The following is a 27,661-nucleotide window of genomic DNA, read 5'->3' as shown; positions in this document are numbered from 1 at the left end:
TGCACCTCTGAGCCCAATAAGGGAAGGCTTTGATATATGAAGGCTTTCATGTGGTGGACTAGGAAGAAACATCATTGTGGACTACAAGTCCCAGAGGCGCTGTATCAGTGCGTGATGCAAGCTAATCTGCAGAATAATAGGATAATCTGATAACTGGATTAACGACCCTTTCCCCTGTTCTACTGACCCACAGTGGCTGTTACTGGGATAAACAAAGTGGTGTGAGTCTGGTGCATTTAGTGAATTTGCATCTATCTATCTATCTATCTATCTATCTATCTATCTATCTATCTATCTAACTTGTTGTCAGTTGAAGATAGTACAAAGACAAGACATTTAATGTTCAAACAGATGAACTTTATTGTTTTATTGTAAATATACACACATTCTTAATTTGATGCCTGCAATATGTTTCAAAAAATTTGGGACAAGGGAAACGATAGACTGGGAAAGTTGTGGAATGTTGTGGTTGTTGGAAAGTTGAAAGTGCGCTGGGGTCTGATGAGTCACCATTTCAGTTTGTTGTTGGAAATCGTGGACATCCTGACCACCCGGCTAAAGAGGAGAAGAACCGAGTAGATTGTTACCAGCGCTAAATTCAAAAGCCAGCTTCTGTGATGGTACAGGGGTGTGCTAGTGCCCGTGGCATCATGGGTAACTGTCACACCTGTGAAGGCCCCATTAATGCTGAGAAGTACAGAGAAGGTCTGGAGCAACATATACTGCCATTCAAATGTCTTTTTCAGAAATGTCCCCACTTATTTCATCAAGACAATGCCAAGACACATTCTGCACATGTTACAACAGTGTGGCTTCATGTACTGGACTGACCTACGTTCAGACCTGTCTCCCATTGAAAATGTGTGGTGCATTATGAAGTGCAAAATATGACAATAGAGACCCCGAACTGTTGAGCACCTAAAGTAGTATATCAAGAAAGAATGGGGAAGAATTTCACTCTCAAAACTTAAACTATTAGTGTCCTCAGTTCCCAAACACTTACTGAGTATTGTTTAAAGAAAAGCTGAAGTAACACAGTGGTACACACGCCTCTATCCCTATTTTTTGGTACATGCTGCAGGCATCAAATTCAGAATGAGTCTATTTATTATGCCTGCACGCTTTGGCTGCATGCCACAGAGGCATTTATTTATGAGTGCACTGAAACAAACTCTACTTCCTAACAATAAGTCCTGGATTTTCTTCAGGATGTATTGCCTATTGCTTTGCTGTCTTATGACACCTTTATCCTCGACCTTCTCCGTATTGCGTTACTGTGCGCCCTTCCATGTAAATCCTGTTACTTTAAGCCCATGTAATTCTCTGACCACTACATGCTTAGACTGATGCCGGCAATTGCAGGATATTGGCTGGCCTGCCTAGTGGTAAGGTTTCTGCTCACGGCGAGGGCTTAGAGCAGAATGCAAAAGCTCATTGAGTTCTATGGTCTGGCCACCTTTAGAGAAATGGGGCAATTGCTGCAGTTCCACCTCATACTCTTTCTTAAGCTGCCTGGTTGCATGAAGTGACCTGTTTCTCAACCCTGCTTCGATCTCACCAGCAGTCTTTTTGCAGGCCTGTCTACAGCCCATGATGGTCCTGCAACCTTCAGTCACTTTCACCTCTCTGAGACACAAGCGGAGTGCCCTCTTTAAAACTGTTTTCTCTCTATAAACAGAGCTGAAGACAGACAGAGTCACACATTGAGACTTTCAGAGAGATCCCAGAACAGAATGTGCCTTCCATTCGGCATATCAGCCCCAGAGTGTCACGCTGGACTTTGCCAAGTAATCTCACCCAAGTCTTTACCTTTTATATCCCCTCAGATCTTATTACTTCGGGGCTTTTTTCTGCCTCCCAGAGCAGCGACAGCACCTGCTTTCACTGTCTCCACCGTTGAACCACTTCCAGTAAGAAACATGGTGTCTCCTCTGTCCTCGTTCCATTTGTTCTTCTGTTGTGATGTTTCCAGGTATCTGGAAGGAGAAAGTTTGTTGGAATTGTGTGTTTGTGCGCAAAGTGTTTTTGTATGGGCACATGCGCTTGCGTGTGTGTGTGCACACATCTGTGAGATTCATTATTCCACAAGTGGAGTCCACAGATGGAAAATGTGATTCAGGATGATGATGCCTCTTTGACTCAGCAGGGAGAAGACCAAACAGAGAAACAGAGAGAGAGAGAAGGAGGAAAGTGATGGAGGAAAAGAGCACTGTAAAAATAAACTATTCATTTTAACTGAAAAAAGTTAGTGTTCAGGCTGTCTGAAAATTTTAAGAAAAAAAGGGAAAAGAAGACAAGCAGAAGCACTTTAAGTTAGAAGGAAAAAGGAATATTATACAAACAAAAATACTGTATACATCAGATTATTTTAACAAAGGACAGTTTTTCAAGCCATCACTTTTCCTTGTTTGTTTTTAATATTTACACACACAATATAATATACACACATATGTGACATATATATATGTCTATATATATATATATATATATATATATATATATATGTTTATTTATTTATTTATTTTTTTCAACAAGATTCATTTTTTTAACCATAATTAAATAATGGTTTAACTGTAAATCATGTTCACCAAACTTAAAATGCTTAAAAAAAAAAGGTTAAAAGATTAAATTTTAACTTCCCTTTAAACTTAAGTTTAATTTTAACTCTTAGGATTGATTAGATTTATTTTTGTTACATCAAAACTACTATCATGAGTAGCTAGGCAAACAGTGTAACATTTTATTAACTTTTTAGCTAGCTAGCAAAAAATAATGTTGTGTTTAGGAATACAGAGCAGTGAGTTGCATAACCTTTTATACTTATTATGTCCCGACCCTGCAGCACAGAAATGTATTTAATTTAAATTTGATGAGGCACACCTCTCAGTATTGATTAAACTATATCTAATTTCAGGTTACATCAATAAACTTAGATTTATTAAAGAGAGATTAGGTTTTTAATTGTACAACAGAGCTTTGCTTAGTCTTGAATCCAGGTGTCCTTGTTTTAAACAGTCTTTCTAAACCATCTTCAAACTATAAAAAAGAAGAGTCTCAGGAGAGTTTTAACTCTCGAACAATCGATGCATGTTTGTCTGCTAATATGCTGATCATACTTCTTTAGGAGATTAATTTAATAAGTAAATTGAACTCTGTACAGTATATTCATTCAGTTCATCATTTTAAGTCAAAACACTTAAAGTTAGAACTCATGTTTATGAGTTCTTAATGGTAGATATTTTAAGCTTAATTAACTTGAATAAATAAAACTTGTATGTTTACGTCAACTTAATGAGAAATGATTAGTTGACTCCACTAAATTCCTGCATGATTTTTTTACAGTGGGAGAGAGAGAAAGGAAACAGCGATGATGGTCCCGATGGAAGTAGATGTTTTTGTATTCCACCAGCTTGCTCATCTTTACTTCACGATCTTCTGCAGACATCAAGAAAAATCATAAGAAATACACAGGCACATACATACACACACACACACACACTCTCAAACACACACATTAATTTCCTGAAGACTTACCCTAACCCTACCCATAATCACTAACCCTAACCCCAGCATTAACCACTGAACCAAAAATCTGTGTTGGGACACGGCTTTTGTCCTCATTTGCACCTCTCGTCCCTAATTAACTGGTCCTGAGCCTGAAATGTGTCCCCACACACAAACAGTCCACACACATCAAGCCTCTCATTTTCACCAGGGATTTATAGTGATGCCAGTTTTCTCGCTCCTAAAATATTGGAAAACTCAAGTGAGCCAGTAAGTGTGTGTGTGTGTGTTTCAGTGTGTGAGTGCATGTTTTCGTGTGTGTGTGAGTTTGGAGAGTGAAGAGTGTAAATGATGTGTCTGGGAAACCTGCATCGAGACGTCAACACACACACACACAGAGTTCCTTCCATCCAGCTGGGTTTCTCGCTGGGAGATATGCAGCCCAGTTCATCGCCAGACAGACGGGTAATATATGGCCCCCGCTCCTGCTTCACACACACACATACACACACAAACACACACACATGCACACACACACACAGACACACTTTCTCAAACAAATACATAACCACATTAGAACTTTCTACAGAGCTGTCTGCATGTTCTTCACTCAGATTTCACTCGCACTAGCCTCTTTTATTTCTTTTGGATGCTTCAACAAGAAATTACTGAGAGGAAGCCGTGCCGGTCCGGATGCCAAGGTGAGAAGGAAACAAGGGGGCAAGGAAATAAGGAAGGGGAAAAGGAGGCAGACATTCCATCAAGGCTCCCGTGGAGCTGCAGCAGGGACGAGCCTACCAGCCGTGATTTCTTATCGTGGAGAAAGGCAGAGCAGCGAGGAGTACACAGGTATGCAAGGTTAATTCCCTCTTCATCCTCTTCTTCTTCTTTTATCTCCTCTGCAGCAGTCCAGCTTATATTGTGGTGGTGGTGTAGCTGTATACTTGCTATATTTCATGGTGACTGCATATGTGATTTATGTGTGAACAGGAATGAGTCCGCTGAGAGGTTTCCCCTGGCTTCTGATATTCCTCTATGCAGCAGCTGTTTGTGCAGGTACCACACACGTTCTCACGGCTGCAGACACAAATAGTAAACCTGCATTCTAAATAAATGCACAAATTCAGTTTCTTTGCCTCTTTTTCTTCTCCATCGGAAGTATAAAATGTAGCGCAGACCGCACATACTTGTGCCTCCTCTACAGGTGTGGGTGGTGCAAAGGTCGACAATGTGTCGTCAGAAATCTGTCGTCATCCCTGTGAGGAGCTGGTGGGTTTGCTCACTGAGATCCAAGGCCTGCGGCTTGTCACCAGCAACCTGCTCGAAGACCTGGAGAGAGTCGTAAGACACACAGATACATGCACATGAATCATCTGCATGCTGTTTGTTTGTCGTCTTTAACTCTTTGCTACATTTATATGACATGCGCAAGAAATAGGATTTTAGATGAAAAAGAAAAAAGGTTTTAGGAATTAAATCTAAGCAGTTGACAGATGAAATGTGACAGTATTTATGTGAAAAAACAAATTGTTACTGGTGATAGAAGTCATTGTAGCATGTATGACATTGTCTAGCTTGCAATGCTTTGTGTCTAATATACAATTAACCTTCTTAGACAAGTGTTGCTGGGTTAAAATACTTGTAAATTAATGACTACATTGCAAATAAGCACCCTTATTCCATGGATTCTTGTTAAAGGACCTGATGAGACTTGTTGCCGCAGATACCGACACATTATTTGGCTGAACAGAGATGATTAACAGATGTCTCATGTGGCTAATTGACTGTTGGAAGAACTAATTGGAAGAAGTCATGTCAAAATAAAGTTATATGTGGCAACATGGGAGACCTAGACTGTAGAGCAGGCATGAAAAGCCAATTATTTATTTTCAACCTCCAAATAACTCTTCTGTTGGCTAAATTCCCTATTGCAATAAATTAACTTCATTTTATATTTTTATTTTCCATGAATAAGAAGACAGCAACTTCTATGTTTCAGATAACTTTATATTGAAAAATGTAATAAAAGTCCAAGGAGATGTTTTTAAATGTCTTGTTTTGTCTAAAATCCACACATATTCAGTTTCATTTGATAATAAATGAAGACAAGTGGGAAATCTACATATTTCAGAGTCTGAAAACAACATTTTCTGTAATTTTTGCATGAAAAATTATTTGATTTGATTAAATGATTAATTGATTATCAAAATAGTTTAATAGTTTGATTCTTCTTTACCACTTGTCCAGTCAGGCAAGTGATTTGCCAGAATTTCTTGCCTGACATGCAAGTTATTTGCCTTTGTCAAGTGGGAAATCATTATTATTCAGCCCAGCGTACATCTGCTTTTCTAGAAAAAAGACTAATTCTGAACATATTAAATATGTCAATTTAAAGGTGTTTAAACATTAATAAAACAACGAAAACATTGTAAAAATTTATTTATTTATTTGTTTTTATTAATTTTGTGGTTATAATAACCAAATCAAAACAATTATACTGAAAGCTGTCTAAGTTTACCAGCCTCTGCAGTACACTTAATGTTGTATTTGATGGGGTAGAGCTTTGTGGGAAATCTGTGTGACCAAACCAACGGAGAGTAGCTCTTCTTTCAGTGCAAATGGAACAAGCTGCGACATCCTTTTTTCTGGCAGGAAGCTCTGTGGTCTGTGGTAAATGTCTTGGTAATTTTTTTTGAGGAAAAAAAACAAGCAGAAAGAATACCATCAGTGTTAAAATGTTGGCGACTAATCAACTAAACCACCATTCTGGCCTAATTCTGCAGGTCTCTGTGGTCTTATACAGGCCAAAGACATAAACAGAGAAAAACATGTGATGATTTTAATGTTTTAAAAATGTAACATGTATGTTTTTGTATTCTCAGTCAAAAGAAAATGAAGAGATGCGCATATCTTTGGCTGAGCTGAGCAACAGCAGCAGTGGACGTGATGGCAGCCATGGTGGCAGCCATGGCTATGGCCGTGGTGGCGGCTATGCTGATGGACGTGGTGGCAGCCATGGCAATAACCGCGGTGATGGTCATGATGGCAGTCATGGTGACAGCTGGCTGGATGGTGATAGCCGGGATAATGGTGATGGATGGGGCGATGGTGATGGCTGGGGTGAAGGCCATGGCTATGGCCGTGGTGGCGGCCATGGTGATGGCCATGGCCATGGCGATATCTGGGTCGATGGAGATGCCTGGGGCGATGGCCGTGGCTTTGGCCGTGGTGGTGGTCATGGCGATGGCTGGGGTGATGGTGATAGCTGGAGCTGGGGCGATGGAGATGGCTGGGGCGAAGGCCATGGCTATGGCCGTGGTGGCGGTGATGGCAGCAGCCTTGGCAATGGCCGGAGTGATGGCGATAGCTGGAGTGATGGAGATACCTGGAGCTATGGCCGAGGCGATGGCTATGGCCGAGGCGATGGCTATGGCCGAGGCGATGGCTATGGCCGAGGCGATGGCTATGGCCCTGGCGATGGCTATGGCCGAGGCGATGGCTATGGCCGTGGCGATGGCTACGGCCGTGGCGATGGCTACGGCCGAGGCGATGGCTACGGCCAAGGCCATGGCTACGGCCGTGGCGATGGCTACGGCCGAGGCGATGGCTATGGCCATGGTGATGGCAGTGATTTGGACGATATTGACAGAGACAGAGACGGGGAGATCTGGTGCATGCAGGATGGACGGATATACGAGCAGGGGGATGACTGGGAGGTTGACAGCTGCACTTCCTGTACTTGCCAGGTCAGTACTGAACAAATCTTATGTGTCTACTGCAGTCTAAAATATTATCAGTGTTTCCCTGTAGAGCACCATGCAAGTCTCTGAATGAATGGAAGATCTGTCATAGATACACCTGCATCATCTAGATTAGATGGTAAATCTTCTACACTGCAATCACTTCCATCTCTAACTGCAGCTCTATTTTGTGTGAACTGTAGCCCTCAGTAGTTTTCTTTGGGGAGGTCCAAACCAAGTCTCGTGTCCTCAGTGTAACTTAAGTCAGAGTCCAAGGCTCTGTTTTATTTTGTTTTATTTGTTTAAATACATGACATCTCTGGCTTTGGACTTGGATTACTTAAGATTTCACCCTAAAAACAGCTTAACTTGATTTGGGATTTGAGAACCATCACGTTAAAGTTCCCCTCCACACAAACATATGTTTTTCTTTCTCTTCCTACAGTTGAATGTTTGAGCTTCACTGTACAGAATGATGTATACGCATGATGATGTATACGAGATTGACACTGGAAGCATGTTTCACATTCATCTGCTTAAAGTGGAAAGTTTCTTTGTGCACACTGAAAATCCTACTTTAAGGGCTGGCCTCGAAGCATGATTTGTGACATCATAAATAGTTTGAGAGCCAATCCTGGTCCAATATTCAACTTGTAGAAGTGTGTATTATTACATACATACATTACATATTTACAGATTCTGGATTTTTACTGAAGGAGAAGAAGTGGATGTCATTTCAAAGATTCTAACAACTTTTTCGTGTGTGAATCAGATCAGACACATATTATTATTTAAAGTAAAGCATTTTATATGCATGTTAAAACATGTCTGGATGAGATCTTTGCATATTAATCTAGAATTGTTCTAATAATATATGTATGAGAACATTAATACCACATAGCTCATCTCTGTTGAATAAAGCTACATCCAGGAGACTATTAGCTCAGGTTAACATAAAAATTGGCTCTGTTCAAGGGTTAAAAAATCAGCCTGTCAACCCGTCAAGCTCATGTTATGTTTGGTTTGTTTGATCTGCATGAAAACCTTAATGTAGAAAGGACAAGTTGTGGTTTTACAGATGGTTATACTCTAATCTAACCTTCTCCTGGCTGTAGCATCAGATATGAGCATGGTATTGATCTTCTCGTCTAAGTCTTGGCAAGAAAATAAATAGGCATATTTTCCAAAATGCCAAACTATTCCTCTAAAGTGTATTAACCAGTTGGGGAGATACTTAAGTTTCCCTTCTGTCCAATGTGGTTTCATTTATTTCCAGAGCTCTCTTTGTTAAGTCTCTATATTTTATGCTTGCTTCATCCTCTTCTCTGGGTCTGTTTTTCTTTATAAAACATCATTAGTTTTGTAAAGGATGGATGGAGGGAGTAGCCAGATGTATTATGAGTCATGACAGCATACCATTTCTCTGCAAGGTCTGACGTTTAACAAAACATCTGGCTCAAACTTGCATGGTTTGACTAATACACAAATTCTGGTCTATATCTCCCTCACCTTGTGTAGGATGGAAAGGTGGTGTGTCACCAGGTGGCCTGCCCTCCTGTATCCTGCATCAATCCATCCTTCATTGATGGAGAGTGCTGTCCTGTCTGTCTCAGTGAGTTTTATCTGTTTGTAACTATGATTCAGACTGAGTTGCACTAACAAAGATTAATTTAATAAGATTAGTTCTAATCAGTGTAGTAGTAGTAGATTTAAAATTAAGCACAGCAGTTGCACAATTAAAAACTAATATCTGTTTAGTAAATCCAAGTTTACTGTTGTAAACCGAAATTGAATTAAGGTTAATTAATATGGAAATGCTTGCTTTCCCAAATTAAAATAAACTATTACAGGACCTAGTAAGTATAAAAGCGGTAGAAAACCGTTTTGACTGCTCTGTATTCCTTAACAAAATATTATATTGTTTGCTAGCTAGCTAAAAAGTTAACAAAACTTTAGATAACACGGTTTGTAGCTAGCTAAATAACAACAACAACAAAAACTTCAGGTTACAATGTTTGCTGGTTTGCCAAAAAGTTAAGAAAACCTTAGGCAACGCAGTTTGCCAGCTAACTAAAAAAAATAACAAAATGTTTCATTGTTTGCTATCTAGCAAAAAAAAAAAAAACATTAGGCAACATTGTATGTTACCTTGTTTGCTAACTAGCTGAAATTCAGTTAGACTGGTTAGCCAACTCATGATGGCTCAGCAGAGAAGCTATGAGAAAATAATTCTTGGCTGAATTAATGGAGAAAATAAGGCCAAATAATAGAAGATTAAAAAACAAAAATAGACTGCCTGGAAACAAGTGGCAGATTGTTTTATGGATCAACTTCAGTAAAATAAAGAAGAGACACACCAGAAAACTTAATTAGGTTGAGTCTTTCAATGTGGAACTTGATTATTTTGCTCTCAGAAAGACAGCCATTTTAAAAGTTAACCTCCTCAAGTGTGATTAAATTAATACTGGATCACATTTTAAATTGGTGTTTGACGAATTAGATTTAATCTCAGTTTACAGTAGAAATTTAAAGAGAGATTTAAAATTAATCTCTTTTATTTTTAAGATAGTTTTAAAGTTTGGTGCAACATTATTTTAAGTGAAGCCATGATTCACTTGAGTATAAAATTAATCCTTGTTGGTGCAACCCAGCCTTATAAGTGTGGGAAATGTATGCTAAGATCACAAAATTTGATGAAGGTACACCAACAGTGTTTGTGTGTATAAAGATAAAGAAGATGGCTGGTCCCCGTGGTCTGAGTGGACCCACTGTTCAGTGACCTGTGGACGTGGAGGGCAGCAAAGGGGCCGATCCTGCAATGGCATCATGCCGTCCTGTGCCGGCCCATCAGTCCAAACCCGCAGCTGCATGCTGATGAAGTGTGACCGCAAGGGTAAGACATCAATCTGCATGTCTGATCTGTCACATGTCTTCATTTAATTTATTTGTTGATTGATTGAGCACGGCCTGTCCAAAAGAATGAAATGAATACTCCTCGAAGAGCAAAATTATAGAACTTCAGACGAATGGATTTTAGAGATTGTAATCATAATTGGAAACATGTTGTGGTTTTGTAAATGTATACACAGCGTGGAGCTGCCGTGGTGGTCTGTGTTGAATTCTACTGAACTTGACTCTTCCAGGCTACTGTACAAAAAATAAACTGGACTTTTTACAATCTCCTTGTGCTTGTTTCATGTGTAGTGCGCGCTGATGGGAACTGGGGCCTTTGGTCTCCGTGGTCTGCGTGTACGACCACATGCGGCGAAGGAAACATCACACGGGTTCGTCTCTGCAACAACCCCCCACCACAGAAGGGGGGCAGAGGGTGCAAAGGCGGCGACAGGGACACACAACCTTGCAACAATACACTCTGCCCTGGTGAGTATACAAGTGCAAATGTACACACAGCGTGCACTGTAGTACTTAAAGGAATAGTTCAAATTTTTGAAGAGGGATTGTATGAGGTACTCATCCATAGTAAGTGTATTACCAACAGTTGATGACTGTAGGAAGCTAAGCAATGTAGGGCTGTGTACAGAATCAGAAGCAAAATGTGTTTTAGCCACCAAAAAAAGCAATATCATTTTAAGTGTATGCTATATTTAGAATATTTTCACTGCTTTATCTTGCAGTCAGAAAGCCTTTTCCAAGAGGAAACTCATGTTATATTAGCCAAGTATTACTCTCTCCAAATCCTCCAAAAAATTGATGTAAGTAGTGCCTTGATCAGTCAGTCAGTTAGTGTTATTGTGTGTCAGTGAATCCAAACAAACTCTTGAAAACACAAAAGTCACACCCTAACACAAACGAACGATTGCTGTAACTGACACCTTGGGAGTGATATTTGGCTTATGTAATGGTGGTTTCCTGTTGGAAAAGGCTGTCTGAAGGTAAAGCAGTGAGAATATTCTAAATATATCATCTGCACTGATATTCATTTTTTTATGTGGCTAAAATGTTTTGCTGCTGCAGTACAGCAGTACATTGCTTACTGCTTACTGCTTCAACTGGGGGCGTGTCGACCACCATCTACTGTAGGTAATACACTGACTATGGACAAGAACCTCATACAACCCCACTTCAAAACATCCAAACTATCCCTTTAACCGGTCTACAGGTAAATAATGTGCTTGTGTGTAGTTGCTGGAAGCTGGACAAGCTGGAGTGAATGGTCACTATGTTCGGCGACGTGTGGTGGAGGTCTTATAAGTCGTCAGCGGGACTGTTTGAACCCTCCCCCTCAGAACGGTGGGAAGCCTTGTGCTGGAGACGCTGTGGACTATGAAGGATGCAACAAACAATCATGTCCTATAGGTAAACCTTAACCCCGTCCATAAACCTCAGGCTATACAGTACAGTACATCTTAACTGTGTAAGCAGATATAACTCTATAAGTAGGCTAAGCCTCACATCAATGGATAAACCTTATTCCATTGTTAGTGGATGAAACATATTTCCAAACAATAGAGGATTACAAAATACTATCCGACAGTGTTTGTTCTGCATTTATTCAATTATTGAGGCTTAGGACAAAACAGACAAATGTTTCAAATGTAAACTTCCCAATCTTAACCCACTCTTGGATTATTTGGATTGTACTAAAAACTCTTTGTGTTTTCAGATGTATGTTTGCTCTCAAATCCATGTTTTCCTGGAGTGGTTTGCACGTCATATATCGATGGATCATGGGAATGTGGAGGCTGTCCGTTGGGTTTACATGGCAATGGAACTCACTGTGAAGATGAGAATGAGGTAATACGACCAGGTTAAGGATCAGATTACGTGACATCAGACAGATGAAGGCACAATGTCAACAAATCCTACATCTAGACCCTGACGTACGGACAAACATATTCTGTCAGTCTCTGTCCACCAGTTTGGTCGAGTGGATTAAAATTAAATTTTGACTTTCATGGTTCCCACAAGATGAATCTTAATGACGTGGGTGACATCTTGACCTTTTTTCTAATGCCACCCCAAAGTACATTTTTGGTTTCTAGTGAATTGTCTTGGCAACTATTGGATGGATTGTCGACAAATCTTGTACAGATATGTGCAGCCCCCGGAGGATGATTCCTTAAATCTTGTTATTTTCTGATAATTTTTAGTGTGTTCATTATTTTTCTTTCATTGTCTGAAGGTTTGTGGTATCAGATTTCTTTCATACTTATTGAGGTACTTTTTGCTTACTTTAGTCTTTCGGCATAAATTGTAAAATAAAATATAATTATTATAAAGGATTTGCACAAATTGAAGTACCTTAACTTACCTTAACTAAGTAATTTCTATTAGGTTATAAAACACGTTAATTTAGTTCTGCAAGTTCAAATAAAAGCCCTTTTCATATATTAAAATAAACTGGTGCGATACCTTACAATGTTTGCCGGATTTTCGCTATGTCCCCCCCTGGAGAAAACTGGACTCGCTGACAAGAACTGCAACTCTTAAGTGATGTAAAAGTGCTGGCAGTAGGTGCAGTAACATCACAATATACAGCAACAACATGAAGGACACCATGGTTGGAGGTGGCTGCCTGTGCTGCTGGCTGTTCAACCAATCAATGTGCACTTATGTCTTGATCGATCACTGAACGCTTACATCACACAAGATTCCTTTTGTGCTGTGAGAAAATGTGCTCCCTTAAGTCCCTTCAAACAGCATTTTAAGAAGTACAATGACACAGAGCTGTTAGAATGGCTGATTTTACCTTCTTTGGCCTTGTTTAACAATGTCTGCGACATGCATTGGGACAAAAGGGTTTTACACTTTATAGATCCCAAACATTTCTCATTGATGTTGATTTCCTTTGCACTTTACGCAGGTTGTGTTTGTAACTGAAGACACTGTGATGGCCTTTTCTGATGTAATGACCCACTCGAAAGAAATAAATATTGTGTAGTCTGATTTTGGCAGAGGGCCCCTCAGGGCAAAGCTTTGTATTTAGGGGTTGATATGCTGAACATGTTTAATCCCTGTATCTCTGCAGTGTGAAGTGGAAGGTGTGTGTGTCACAGAGTGTGTAAACACAGATCCTGGGTACTACTGTCTGCCCTGTCCTCCACGCTATAAAGGCACCCAGCCGTACGGTCTCGGACTGCAGGAAGCACAGACAAACAAGCAGGCATGTGCTCTACTCTTTGAATATTAACTGCTTTCCTCGCTTTGAGCTACAATCATGAATTGTTTGAGAATTTTCAAATGCTTCCTTTGGTTGTAGGTGTGTGAGCCCTACAACCCTTGCAAAGACAACACACACACCTGCCACAAGTATGCTGAGTGTTTGTACCTGGGCCTGGCATCTGAGGTTTTGTTCAAGTGTCAGTGCGCAGTGGGGTTCGCGGGTGACGGCTTCCTGTGTGGTGAAGACTCTGATCTGGACGGCTGGCCCAACAGCAGATTACCCTGCAAGCAGAACGCAACCTATCACTGTCAAAAAGTAAAAGAATGAAAAATGTAATCTGATTGGCTGGCTGTGTTCTGGTTTGATGTGATTTCACTAAACCGAGTTGTGACTGGCTGCAGGATAATTGCCCCAGGATACCAAACTCTGGACAGGAAGACCTGGACAATGATGGACAAGGAGATGCCTGCGATCCCGATGATGACAATGATGACATCATAGATGAGAGGGTGAGACACTGAGTAGCTTTGAGGAAACCAAAAAACAGGCGAATGTTCACATCCTCTGTGTGTGTGCACGTGTGTGTGTGTGTGTGTGTATGAAATGCACCAATGTGTGTCTGGTATAGGACAACTGCCCGCTGGTGTACAACCCTCGGCAGTTTGACTCTGACAGAGATGGGGTCGGAGACCGCTGTGATAACTGTCCGTTTGAGAGCAACCCGCTGCAGACTGACACTGATGATAACGGAGAAGGAGACGCCTGCAGCATCGACATAGATGGAGACGGTAGGAGTAGCTCGCTAAAACAGGCCTGAAATATGCAGTTACTTTACCAGTTATTTCAGACTTCTGAGAGAGTTCCATGATTATGCATTAACAAATAGCTCAGCTAATCATTTTCAGATCTGCTTGAGTGTTGAGTGTTTAGTCAATAAGATTTTTGGGGAAAAAAAGAGTCATCTGAGCTCACACTGCTCACAAAACTCAGGTCAAACTACACAGTGCTGATAAACATGGATCAAGATTATGTTTTGCATCACTTACCACTTGCCTAAAATATTTTCAGAAACATATTTTAGTGCACTGTGTTGCTGTCATATGAGAGTTACTCACCAGGTCACAATGTTTAAAACAGAGATGGGGAAGACTTGCATGCATAAATATTCATGCATGTGCACATGCATGAACATGCACATGCATGAACATGCACATGCATGAACATGCACATGCATGCACTGCTGTCCCAGATAAAGTCTGCATAATACACAGAGAGAGTGATATCATTCTCTGCTCAGGTTGCCATAACTCCAGTATATCTTTACACAGCAAATACTTGACATCTAGTGAGGCTGAATGATGTATATTGCATCTTATGATGTGGATCAAATTACACTTAACCAAAGAAAGTCTCGATTTATATTGGTTGGAGTGTTGTAGAAATAGAAATAGAAAAAAAGCCCAAAGAACTTCAACTTTTCTGTGTTTGTGTCTTTCTCCAGAGGTTTTGAATGATCGTGACAACTGTCCCTTAGTCTACAACACTGACCAGAGGGACACAGACCTGGATGGTGTTGGAGACCAGTGTGACAACTGCCCCCTTCTACACAACCCACTGCAGGTCCTGAAAAACACAAAACAAAAAGCACTTGAAAGCACACGTGTATCTACAGCTGAAAAATATTTTGAAAGAAGGACACTTATGGTGTTGTTGCCTCAGAACATCTGGTTTGGGGTAGCAATTTATTAGTGGCCAGGATGGATGGATGTTTTTTTTTAATACATGAAAAGAAAATCTTGAAAGTTTATGCAGGGAGTGGGTGTGCAGATTACGGTGAAACTAAACATGGAGACTCAGCTCAGCTTTACACATGCAGCCTAAAGTGCTTCAAATAGCAAAATTAAAACAATACAGATACGAACAAATAAAAGTAATTTTACAAGAATAACAATTACAACAAGAAAACAATACACATTTTAAAAATCGATAAATAGAAGTCAGTAGAATTAAGTTAAAAATCACAAACGACAGAAAAAATGCAAAAAAATTTAAATCCAAATTGAAATAAAATAATGTGTGTGTGTGTGTGTGCGCGCACGTGTGTGTGTCTGCAGTTTGACTCTGACAGTGACCTGGTTGGGGACATGTGCGACGACAACGAGGACATCGATGAAGACGGCCACCAAAACTCTCTAGACAACTGTCCCTACATCGCCAACAGCAACCAGGCCGACCATGACAACGACGGGAAGGGAGACGCCTGCGACCATGACGATGACAATGACGGCATCCCCGACGACCGGGACAACTGCAGACTGGTGCCCAACAGGGACCAGCTGGACTCTGATGGTCAGTGTTGCTACAGTTTCTCTGACAGATACGAAGAAAGATGTCAGCTATAATCAATCACAGTCTAACTGAGAATATCTGTGATATCATGATACAGATGTGAACATGTGCTGATTAATTTGCTGTCACATGGGGAAGATATTTTGTACAATTTATGATGAATGGATTTTGCAGTCACGCAGTAAAATCTTGTGACTATTTGTCCAGGTCATCATCAGTGATCCAGGTCATGTTAATGTTGGACATCAGCATAAACAGTTTATGGCTCTCAGTGGTGTGTTCAATCATACATAAAAGATTCTTTAATCTATCCACCATCATACAAGACAATCGCACTATATTTGCACTTTATTTTTTTTCTCTTTCTCTTTTCCCCGTCTTGGCAGAAATGAATCCAGGAAATCACATGATTTTATTCTCTGAACTTATTCTCGCTCTCGTCCAGGTGATGGTAGCGGAGATGCATGCTTTGACGACTTTGACAACGACAGTATTCCAGATGCTCTGGATCCATGTCCCATGAACCAGGATATCGGGTCTACAGACTTCAGGAAGTTTCAGGTTGTTTTGTTGGACCCTAAAGGCACCACGCAGTCTGACCCTCTGTGGGTGATCCGCAGCCAAGGCACTGAACTGCTGCAGACCGCTAACTCGGACCCTGGCATCGCTTTAGGTAAGATTAAAGGGTAGCTTTGGTATTTTTCAACCTGGATTTTTATTTTCCAAGTCATTAATGGGAACAAAAATTTCTGAAATTGGTCCAGTACTAAAAGAGAGAGTTCTCCAGCCAGCAGAAGTGAAACTAATTTACAAAGGAATCCGTATGGGCAACTGCATCCATTACAAGTGCTTGTTTTTGCCACTGACAGGCTCAGATTGTTATTCTCAATGTCTGCCAACATTATGGAAATGATTACTACAGAGAGAAACCTTGTTTTTAAAGAGTAAGATATGTTTTGTTTAACTAGAAACTGCTAAGAGTATGAATATAAGCCATAGTCTTGGACTTGTTGAAAGGCCAGGGAAATTATATAGCTAAATGGGTGAATGATTTTGTTCTCATACAAACAAAGGTCGTCACACAACAGACACCTGTAGCAGCATATCCATGTTTCATTGCTCTGTATGTGTGGGAGTGTAAGAGTGGGAGGAGGTAATGGGGTGACTTGTACATCAACTGATTGATTGAATACGCATCTCAGCATCTGGTGGCTCTTGAAATGTGCGGGGACACAATTTCGAGCGGGATCTCTGCACGTGGCAGCCAGTATTTAGACAAGATGATGCTGTCTGAGAGGGCATCAAGAGGACTGACGCTGGTCCTTGATTAGTTTCCAGCTGGCCTCATTAGATTCATCAAATATCTGTCAAATATACACTTTTCAGAAATTGCACTCTCCCTTAATAATAGACTAATTTCAAAAATTGTTGTCCCCATTAGTCATTTAGACACAAAAATATGGGAAAATAGGGCTCAGGTTAAAAAATACAGAACTAATAACCCATAAAATGTATATTAAAAATTCTTAGTCTACAAAACAAATATCCCTTTGTTTAAACAGGATATGACAAGTTCAGCTCTGTAGACTTCAGTGTGACATTTTACGTGAACACCAACCGAGATGACGACTACGCAGGCATCGTGTTCGCCTACCAGTCCAGTCGACGCTTCTATGTTGTCATGTGGAAACAGGTGAGGTCTGGACGCTGACGAACATTTACAATAACTCTGTGCATAAGTACATAAAAGAACTGACTTTTCAAAGACGTCTTTTTGTACCACTGTACAAACTTTAATTCAGCCTTCACTTTCTTTTATCTTTCACATTCGTCTTTTCTATGAGAGCAGGTGTCACAGGCATACTGGGAGAAAAAGCCGTCCAAAGCTTTTGGCACAGCGGGAGTCTCGATCAAACTGGTCAACTCCACCACAGGACCGGGGGAGTATCTGCGCAATGCCCTGTGGCACACCGGAAACACCAGACACCAGGCACGAATATCTTTGTCTATTTATATTCTGACTGTCATAAATCATACTAAACTTCTTATTCGAACAGATAACCGTTCCCTAAAACAACCTTGGACAGACCATCCTGTATTAGATTGGTGCAGTAAAGCTCAGATAGTCAAGTACAATGTTCTGGTCCACCTTGACATCTGTGTCTGTGTGTGTTTCAGGTCAGAACATTGTGGCATGACCCCAATAAAATTGGCTGGAAGGACTTCACCGCTTACCGCATGCACCTCATCCACAGGCCCAAGACTGGGTTCATCAGGTACTGTACAAAGACTGTCAGTATAACTTTCAAAGTGCCAGTTTCTCACCTTGAGTTTTATCGCTGGATGATCCCACAGTGGTTTGATTTATTCAAGTGAGATTCTTGAATGAGTCTGACCCCAGAATATCCAGCATATGTGAGGAAATTACTTTTTTCCCCTTCTGTTTTCACATCATCATCTGGAAAACATTAATTTGCTATTTCTATAGGCAAGTAGTCGCAAACAAGACAACTGATATATGAACCTGTATGTACTAAAGCTTTCGTCGCTTGGCTGGTTTTCCCCTTTGGAGCTTGAATTTATATTTTCACGTCGTGCTGCAGCTGGGTTATAGTCATGGAAAACACCCAAGTTTTAAAATTACAAAAACAAAGATTTTTGGACTTCCTCAGAGGAACAGCAGCTCCTCCCAAGTGAAAACACCTTGACATTAGCAGTAACTTACAGAAGCCCTGAGAGGTGTGTGAGGAAAAAAAAAAAAAAAAAACTAAGTTCCTTGATTTTTTTCCATCTGTGAATCAGGTGGGGGGGAAAGGGTTGCCAGTTAATAAACACAGTTTTGTCAGGAGAATTTTTCTAAATTGCTTCTTGGGATTTTGAACTGTGCCACTAACTCATGTTGGTCAGTTTTCATTTACCATGAACCCTAAACACAAGGTATACATATTTTTTAGCAAGTTATGTTACATTACTGTCATGTCTTTCTTTGGGAATGATATTAGTTTAGAGTGCATGGAGAAATTAAAACTCATCTGTAAGAAAACATGAATTTTTTTTAGCATAATTTACATCAGAAACTTTGTAGTGCATTTCACACTCTTGTGGCCGAAATGAGTATTACAACAACTAAAAGTTTTTTCTTTACCTGCTGAACTTTTTTATTTGGCAAAACTTTTCTCCACCCGTTTCACAGATGGAAAAAAAAAATCAAGGAATTAACATAACCTGACCTTTTTCACCTGTTCTTAAAGGCATAATTTGCCACGTTTTCTTAAAAAACAATGTATTGACTCTCATAAACATAACCCCTTCCAATCATCACTTATAACCCACTAGAAGTGTGTGGTGGTGTCTGGATCTGCAGAGACGCTGCCCACTGCCTGTTTCTCATTATTTCGCTGTGCTCGGGATGACAAGAGGAATCCTTCTGATTCTACCCTCAAGTTCTCTCACAGGAGAGAAAACAATTTAGATCAGACTTAGAAAATGGATCACCAGAATATTTTTCCTCACTTGCCTCTTGGGACTTCTGTAAGTTTTCCTCTTTGGAGCCTAAATTTATAGTTTCATATCATGAACGACAGCTGGATTACGATTGTGGAAAATTATCAAGGTTTTTTTGGACTTCCCTAAAGAAACAAAAGCACCTCCCAAGTGAAAACACCTTTACATTTGCAGTAATATTTACATTTTCATTTACAGCTCAGAATTTTCCTGTACGGTTTTAAAGATTTTTCAAGCAGTCCCTGTTTTCTCTTTATGTCTGTACAGTATGATAATCAAGTTGCAGAGACTTTAGAAGCAGCGGCAGGCATTTATTTTTGGCAGCATTAGGAAAAAGTTCTATAATAAAGTTTAACCATAATGTAATTCAAGTGGTCTTAGAGCAAACCAGACTTCTACTCCCACTCTTGGTTTTCAGGCTTTAGAAAATCCAGCTCCTGTTGGGAGACTTTGGCCAATCACAGGTCAGTAAGATAATTGATTATTTGACGTCCTGGGAGTGAGAATCAACAGTCAACCATCTTTCTCTAGATGCCTGCACCTGTAAGACAGAAAACAATTAAGATCAAAATGAATCACCATATTTTTTGCCTCATGGGGGCTTCTGTAAGTTTTTCTCTTTGGACCCTAAATTTATACTTTATGTGATGAAACAGCTGGATTGTGATCATGGAAATCATCCACTTCCTTGAAGAACACAACAGCTCCTCACAAGGGAAAATACCTGGACATCAGAAATAACCTTTACGTTTTAATTTACGGTTAAAACATTTGTTATTATTGGCTTGGCTTTTAAATGGCCATACCAGTGTTGTGTTCCATTTTCTAAACATCACATAAACCTCATTTTCCCATATGGTTTTAAAGATATGAATCTGTTTTCCCCCTCATCTTCAAGTAGCTGCTGCTTTCTCAAACCTGGGAATAAGATGCAACAGTCAGCCATCTTCCGGCCACCAATCTGTGTCGGTAATTTGACAGCCTGGGAATGAGACTCAACAGTCACCCATCTTTCCCCAGAATCGTTTTCTGGACCTTTAAGATTGATGAGCATCACGTCTGTGTTTATTTTTGTGAAACTAACATCCCTGATTTGTACAAATTCAGTGCAGACTTTTCTAATCAGTCTGCTTTTACCATAAAAACAGACATGATGGTCACTTGGAGATCACTATTTTAAAGCAGGTTTTAGTGGCTTTAGTGACTATAAATAGGATAAAACAAGCAGAAAACACTGTCGTGGTCCTTTAAATCAAACTTTCGGGGCTCCTTCAGTACCAGTTTGGGTGCTGTAGGTTTTAGTAGAGCAACAATCTGCTGAAAAACTTCTTAAATCACACAAAAATCACATCCAGAACCACCTCTGAAAAAGGAAACTCACCCTCAGATGTTCTTACACTGGAGGATATCATCAATCTCCAGGAGTTATTTTATAACAGTGTAACTCACTTTCTTTGTTGTACCCGGTTCTCCTCAACCTGCCACATCTACTTCTACTTAGTTGTACTTCTCTCTAATGGACTTTATAAAAACACCCCCCGGGCACTGAGCTCTGTGTGCTTTGCGCTGTTTATGTGCAGATGGAGAGAACAACATCAGTACTACAGCGAGGGTTTTTCAAGCTGAGAAAAAAGTGACGGGAAAGAGAACAAAACTGCAATGTGCCAAGCTGTTCGAATTATTAAAATACTCTTAAAGAAAGCTGTCTTTTGAAGATGCAAGTGGTGTTGCATTCTGGGTACTGAATGATTGTGGGATGACTGCATGCTTATTGAATGTGAGACTGAAAAGAAGCTCCTGCTCTTTGATTATGAAGGACAGACACATTGATATTTTGGATAGTTGCTATGAAGCGACACTGTAACGGTTTCAAATATAACCCTGTTTGACGTCATGTCCTCACTGTTTATTTATTCATAGTAAAATAGGGAGCAGAAATGAAAGTACACGAATTAACAACAAACTTGAGAACCCTGAGTAAAAGTACCAAAAAAAAGTGTAAAATATACTACATAAAAGTCCTGCATTGAAACTTTTACTAAAGCAAGAAAATAGATTATGACCATGAAACTTTCCCAGTTCATTACTAACATTAAGACAATTATTTTCTGTATTACCACTTTCTTAAATTTTATGTTCAGTTAAATATGTAAACGATGCATTATCAAATAAAACACACACTGATTTGCACAGATTTGAAGAACAGAAATCTTATCATTCAGTAAAGCCAAGTTGAAATTCTTGTTCCGTTTTGTTGGCACATCAGAGCGAACGGTTTTTATAGAGGGGTTTTTGGATATCTCATTTTATTACTCCATAAATCAGAAAATGCTGTCAACAGCCATTTAAAAAAATCCATTTTTGCCATGTTTTCAGGAATAAAATGTTATATAAATCAGGCTATGAATGATATCTGGACACACCCCTCTGTAAATAATCCTTCAAATATAAGTGCTACTGCAAGGGACATGAAAAAAAAACTCATTCTGACAATATAGCCTTTAAAATCAGCCATTTTTCATACATTACAGGTGAACAGAATAAACAAATTTCACTAATAAATATCACGATGAAACTTCCCCAGTTCATTACTTAGAGTAAAATGATTTTTTAGATTGCAAGTTTTCTGAAATTAAAATTTAAATATGCAAATAAATCATTGTTTAATTAAATACATGCTAATTTGCAGAACAATTAATTTCCAGAACAAAAATCTGAACACTGAATAGAGCCAAATTCAGAATTCTTCTTTCATTTTGTTGGAACATCAGAATGAAAGGTTTTTACAGAAGGAATTTTGGATATCTTTTTTTATGACTCCATAAATCAGAAGATTTCAGCAGCCTTGAGATCAATCCATTTTACAATGTTTTAGGAATAAAATGTGGTATAAATCAGGCTATGAATGATATGTGAACGGACACCTCTGTGGTGTAGATAAGAGGTTGTGTACGTCAGATACATCAGAGAGTGAGGAAGGAAGTTGGTGAATGTGACTAAATGTAACGTGAATAAAACTTTAATTCATAACCTCGTCCAGAAACATGATTCATTTTCATGTCAGGTAGATTTTCGTCAGCTGTGGTGGATGTTTAATAATGAAAACAACAGTTCCCATGATCCCACATGACTTCACAACATCAAACTACGTCTTTGTTATTGTTTTAATATGATAGAGACCTCTAGCAGCAGAACTTAAACACTTTGTGTTTAAGTAAGTGAATAGCTATAGTGAACAGTTTTCAATAATAATTTTTTATATAAAATAGGCTATGGATAACATATGAACAAACCCCTTTGTAAAAACTTTCAGAAGAGGAATAAAATTAGAGAGTTTGGTGTATTTAAGTGCACTGAAGTGGATATTTCTGTCTCAGAGTATGACCAAAAAAAAAAAACTTTTTTTGGGAGAACAGCCTTTAAATATATATGTTGGAAAGTTACACTTTTTTCCAGACACTACAGATGAATAGGGTAAAAAAATGAAATAAAATAATTAAACTTCCTCAATTGATCACTTAAATTAAGACAATTATTGTTTGTATTGCAAGTTTTCTGAAAATTTCTGTTTAAATATCCAGATGAGGATATTATTAGGAGGTTATCTAACGCTAACTGTTGGTGAATTTATGAAAACTCTACCAGTGCAAATAGACAAAGTGCAGTAAAATAAACACCCAAATGTCTGTTTTGGATGTTTTCTTTCCAGTAATCTGAAAGAAGACATGGTATGGAAGCAAAAGAGACCAAAATCTCAAATTTAATGAGTGCATGAAAAAACAACAACGTTTTTGCCTTTAAAGAATAAGGTCCAACAATGCAGGCAAAATGGCCTCTGCCAGAGTTACTGGATTATTATTGTAGTAATAAATGAATGTGTAAGCAGAATTTTAATGTTGTAGTTGGCTGAGGTTGAGCTGATTTCAGCTATTTTATGTACTGTTGGGTGGTTTAATTTACTGTACAACAATGCACCATATTTTATAAGATTACATTAAACTATGTAGAGTTCTCAAATCTTAACCTGCAGTAAAATTCTATCTATCAGATAAATGTGATGAAGTAAAAATTACAATATTTTCCTCCGAAATGTGGAATAAAACTACAAAGTACCTCAGGACTGTACTTGGTATTTGAGTAAATGTACTTTGTTACATTACACCACTGATTTTATCATGAATTTAAACTAAGAATATTGATTTAAAAAGTTTTTTTCTTTGGAAAAACACATGATAAATGCTCTGTATGATGATTTATGTTCCCGTTGCAGGGTGGTGGTGTATGAGGGCAGGGAGATTTTATCCGACTCGGGGGCGGTGTACGACCACACCCTGGCTGGAGGCAGACTGGGACTGTTTGTCTTCTCTCAGGAACACGTCCTTTTCTCAGACCTCAGATATGAGTGCAGAGGTAAGATATTTTGTCCTGACTATTCATCAATGGAGGAAAAAGTACACAGATACTTAACTGAAGTAGAAACACCAATACAACAATAAAAACATACTTTGTTACAAGTAAAAGTCGTGCATTCAAGGTAAAAGTGCTTAAGCTACTTAAATCTATGTAAAGCATCAAAAGTAAAAGCACTTGATCCACAGAAAAATGCCCCCTGTGACTGCTATAATACTCTGTACTATTATTATTATTACCTTTGTAAAGGAGGCTATGTTTTCAGTTTGGTTTGTTTGTTGGTTTGTGTGCAGGAACCTGACAGAAGAACATAACATGTAGCCAAAGAAGAAAACATTAAATTTTGGGCAAGTTGTAGTAGATCCAAATCACAGGGCCAGATAGATAAAAAAAAAAAATTGTCCTCTGATAGAGGACATTTGTCACCACAGCCTGTAGAGCTGACATTGTCATGATCGATGCCACAAATCACTTTTCACTTTCATTAACATTGTGAGGTGGATCAATCGTAACACCAGTGTCTTTGACAAAAATGGACTGAACCCGTCATGATTAAAGCAGGCCTGAGATTTTACTAACAGCTCTTTTTGATAACAAGCTGCCATGTTCATGACATTATTTCAGTCTGAGCATGTGCTATTTGTATATGCACATGACAATAAAGTGTTTTCTTGTATTTCCGTGAAATATTTCCAGTTTATAACACCTTACAATCAATGCACAGCAGAGATGGTGAGGCTTCAGCTTGGCACAATCTATTTTGACATAATTCTAATAGTTCTAGAAATATATCCATACATATATAGCGGTTGCAGGACTTGCAGATTTGCACATCATAGAAGACTGGTTTATTGGCCTTGGTGGACGTCTCTGCCCTCCAAGTGCCCCTCTAGTCATATATAGCATCTTTAGATAGTTAATGTTGATGCATCAGTGTGTGTGCAGTGTATTACTGCTGTAGCTTGTGATGGTGGAGCTATTTTTAACTACTGTATATACATTTAAGTGTTTAAATCCAGTGGTTCTCAATCTCAGGGTCAGACCCTTTCAAAGGGTCACAAGCTAAGTCCGAGTGGACGTGAGATGATTCATGGGAAAGGAAAAAAAAAAATATTGCTACACAGATTTATAGTTAAGTTTTGGACTTTTCTTTAATCTGTACCTTTTTGTGAAATATTGGATTCTTGGACTTGACCTCTTTGGGCCTCAAAAAGTTATTTAAATGAAAACAACCACCAGCCAGAAAGGTTGGGAACCACACTTTTAATCTTTGACAGCATTTGTATTTTATAAACTTCTATCCCACGGAGTTTCAAAGTCTAAGACTGAGGACAAAGCTTAGACAAACAATCTGATTCTCAATTCTTGGCGCCTTACATAACTTCTGACAACACCAAATACATAAAAAGGGTCTGTCTTAATACTTTTATTTGTTTCTGATTGTGGGAAAGAGGGGAAAAACAGTGAAATTCACAACCAAGCCACACACATTTAGGTCATTCTGTGTCATCTTTTGATAACTACTGTACAACAAATTTTTTTCAATCCCATTTTTCATTCTAAAATCTTAATCTGTAGCTAAAACTAAACCTTTCAAATTCATGTAGTGGAGTAAAAAGTGTTTTATTTCTGTATGAATTGTAGGGTCTGCAGCCAACAACTTTAAAATACGTAAATCTCAGATAATTCTACTTATTCACAACTTTATGATGCATGTGTCTCCCCACATTAAATTATGCTTCAGGTGTTCATAAGTTTGCTCCTGTTTTGGGTGTGCAGGGTGATATTGGTAGGATTCCTGGTTCAGTAAGGCAAAAATGTGAAATAATAAGACCATGCTTAATATGTCAGAATGCGAAGATTTTTCTTTGGAGTAAATTGCACAATTCTCCATGGACAAAAAAGATTTATTATATTGCTGAAGACGCTGATTTACAATATATGTATAGCACTAATTTATCATGCAGCACAGACACAGTGAGTTGCTAGATTTGGGGCAAAATGGCAAAATGTTTTGTTAAAACCAAAATTATGAACATATATTCAAGTCAAGCACAATTATGGCCCTGAATCTTATGTTACAGCGAATTTATCAAGGAGTCAGAGGTCTTTAGTTGCACAGCTGAGAACAGGAATACTTCATCTGGACCTTGAAGAGGACGACAAGTTATGTCAACTAGGAGACGTTGAGAATAAATCTCATTTTCTTCTGTGTTGTCCTTGTTATAATCAATGAAATGTCTGTTCAAAGTCCAGAAATGTTCTGCAGCACCGATGATGACAGAATGGAATCGCTGTTTCATTTTAATGTTTATAAGTTGGCTGCCTTTCTTTCTAAAGCTTGGAAAAAACATCGGGATGGCTCATTCGTTTAGTATTACATGTAATTTATGCTGCTACTCTGGTTTCTGGTCTGTTCCTCTACATAATGGTGTCTTGTAAGTCTGTGTGGGCTGGCACATTGTTTGTGCATGACACAGTAATATAAATTATATCAAATCAAATCTTGTAGGGGAAGTACAGAGTAGCATAGGATGGACATACTCAAGTACAAGCACAATACTTGAGTAAATAGTTACTTTCCACCACTGTTACTCATCACGTCCAGCATTTACAAATGTCTCCAATGACCGTTTATTATCTGTGAACTGTTTCCCTCCTCAGATAACTGAACAACCCACCAGAGATCCACGTTCATTTCAGAAAATCTGAATACAACTGGGAGAGACAGAGAGAGGATGCACCAGACCTTTATCCTGCCAAGACTATCAATTAGTGACCATCATCTATCTATCAGCTTTTTAATGCGGCGGTATTGATTTCAGGCTGTCTCATTCGCTGTATATTACTGTAACACTCACACAGCATTTTTTTTTTTAGCGACAGTAGCCTCTTGTTGCTTCTCATTTGCTTTTTGCTAATGGTTGTAAATAATTATTTATTGCCAGATGTCAGATATGAAGGGGAGAGACGGGAGGATAAATTCATAATGGAGTCAGGAGAGCACTGTGCAGATGTCTGCTGGTAACTTATCAATAAAATACTTGTTTCTTTTTTTTTTTCCAATTGTTTCTTTTTTTCCTTTTCATTTCTTATGACGCCAGTACAGTACACATGGCCTACAATTGTGGAAATGTGGTCTCTAGCACCTTTTAGTGGTGAACACCATTATTACAAATGATGTGTGGGAGTGGAAAAAAAAAGCTGGCAAAGGTTAGTTGAGGTTGAAAAAGTCAAGGAATTATAGGGAGTAAATCATTTAATTAAGTAAACACAGTGACAGCAGTAAAGTACTCCATTAAATTTAAAAGATATGCATTACACTATGACATGAATGATAACCATATGATTATGTTTTGGTGTTATCAGTATATGTGAGGGATGGAGGTTCTCAGATGTGGGTGGTAATTATATATTGTGGTGTTTTCCATATGTGCAATTATAGTTTCATACGTGAATAGCAGCTGTATGTTCACTGATACTTGTCCTGGTTGTTCCGACCATTTTGATATAAGAGTGATAATTATACTAATGCCAGTGTTTACCCCGAAAATATTTTTTGTATGACTTTACTTTTTCTTTTCTTTCTTTTTTTCCTGCTGTTTTACCTGTTTGTTTGGTGTTTTTGCCTCACCTGAGGTTCTTGTTCTGTGGGATGTTACATATTTGAAAGAAAATAAAAAGTGAATTACACAAAAAGGTCATGCATTAAAAATCTGATAGGTTAAAGTACAGCATTATCAATGAATCTGTAATTTAAGTACATCATCAAGACTATTTTCTTTGTGAAATCACAGGCTTAAAAGTGGCATCCAGATAAATAGAGTGGAGTAAAAAGTGTAAAGATCAAATAATGTTGGCTGGATAATGGAAATACTCATGTTAAATTTTTTTCAGCCGATGCCATAATTACCTGCTTCACATGGCTGATACCAATAAGATAACAGATGATTTTACATGTTTGTATCATTAAAAGTTCATATAACCTGTACTGTTTACTTTTATATAATTTATTTTAGTTTATTTTATT

General features: G+C 38.7%; 1 protein-coding gene across 1 annotated transcript; it reads left to right on the top strand.

Annotated features, from left to right (window-relative positions):
• The first annotated feature begins 4,175 nt into the window (after window positions 1-4,175).
• Window positions 4,176-27,587, top strand: LOC146312175 (thrombospondin-2-like). Its single transcript, XM_084741566.1, has 21 exons — window positions 4,176-4,353; window positions 4,495-4,560; window positions 4,709-4,845; window positions 6,387-7,250; window positions 8,763-8,856; window positions 9,973-10,137; window positions 10,449-10,625; window positions 11,388-11,561; window positions 11,869-11,999; window positions 13,234-13,368; window positions 13,465-13,683; window positions 13,770-13,877; window positions 13,997-14,156; window positions 14,870-14,988; window positions 15,483-15,717; window positions 16,163-16,390; window positions 17,280-17,410; window positions 17,567-17,707; window positions 17,896-17,993; window positions 23,492-23,631; window positions 26,296-27,587. The coding sequence occupies exons 2-21, from the start codon at window positions 4,497-4,499 to the stop codon at window positions 26,301-26,303; spliced, it is 3,528 nt and encodes a 1,175-aa protein (XP_084597692.1). The 5' UTR covers window positions 4,176-4,353; window positions 4,495-4,496; the 3' UTR covers window positions 26,304-27,587.
• Window positions 27,588-27,661: the final 74 nt, after the last annotated feature.

Source organism: Lutjanus erythropterus, chromosome 17 (genome assembly GCF_056507025.1).
Source record: "Lutjanus erythropterus isolate fLutEry1 chromosome 17, fLutEry1.hap2, whole genome shotgun sequence".
Taxonomy (NCBI): Eukaryota; Metazoa; Chordata; class Actinopteri; order Lutjaniformes; family Lutjanidae; genus Lutjanus; species Lutjanus erythropterus.
This window is presented reverse-complemented; position numbering and strand designations above follow the sequence as displayed.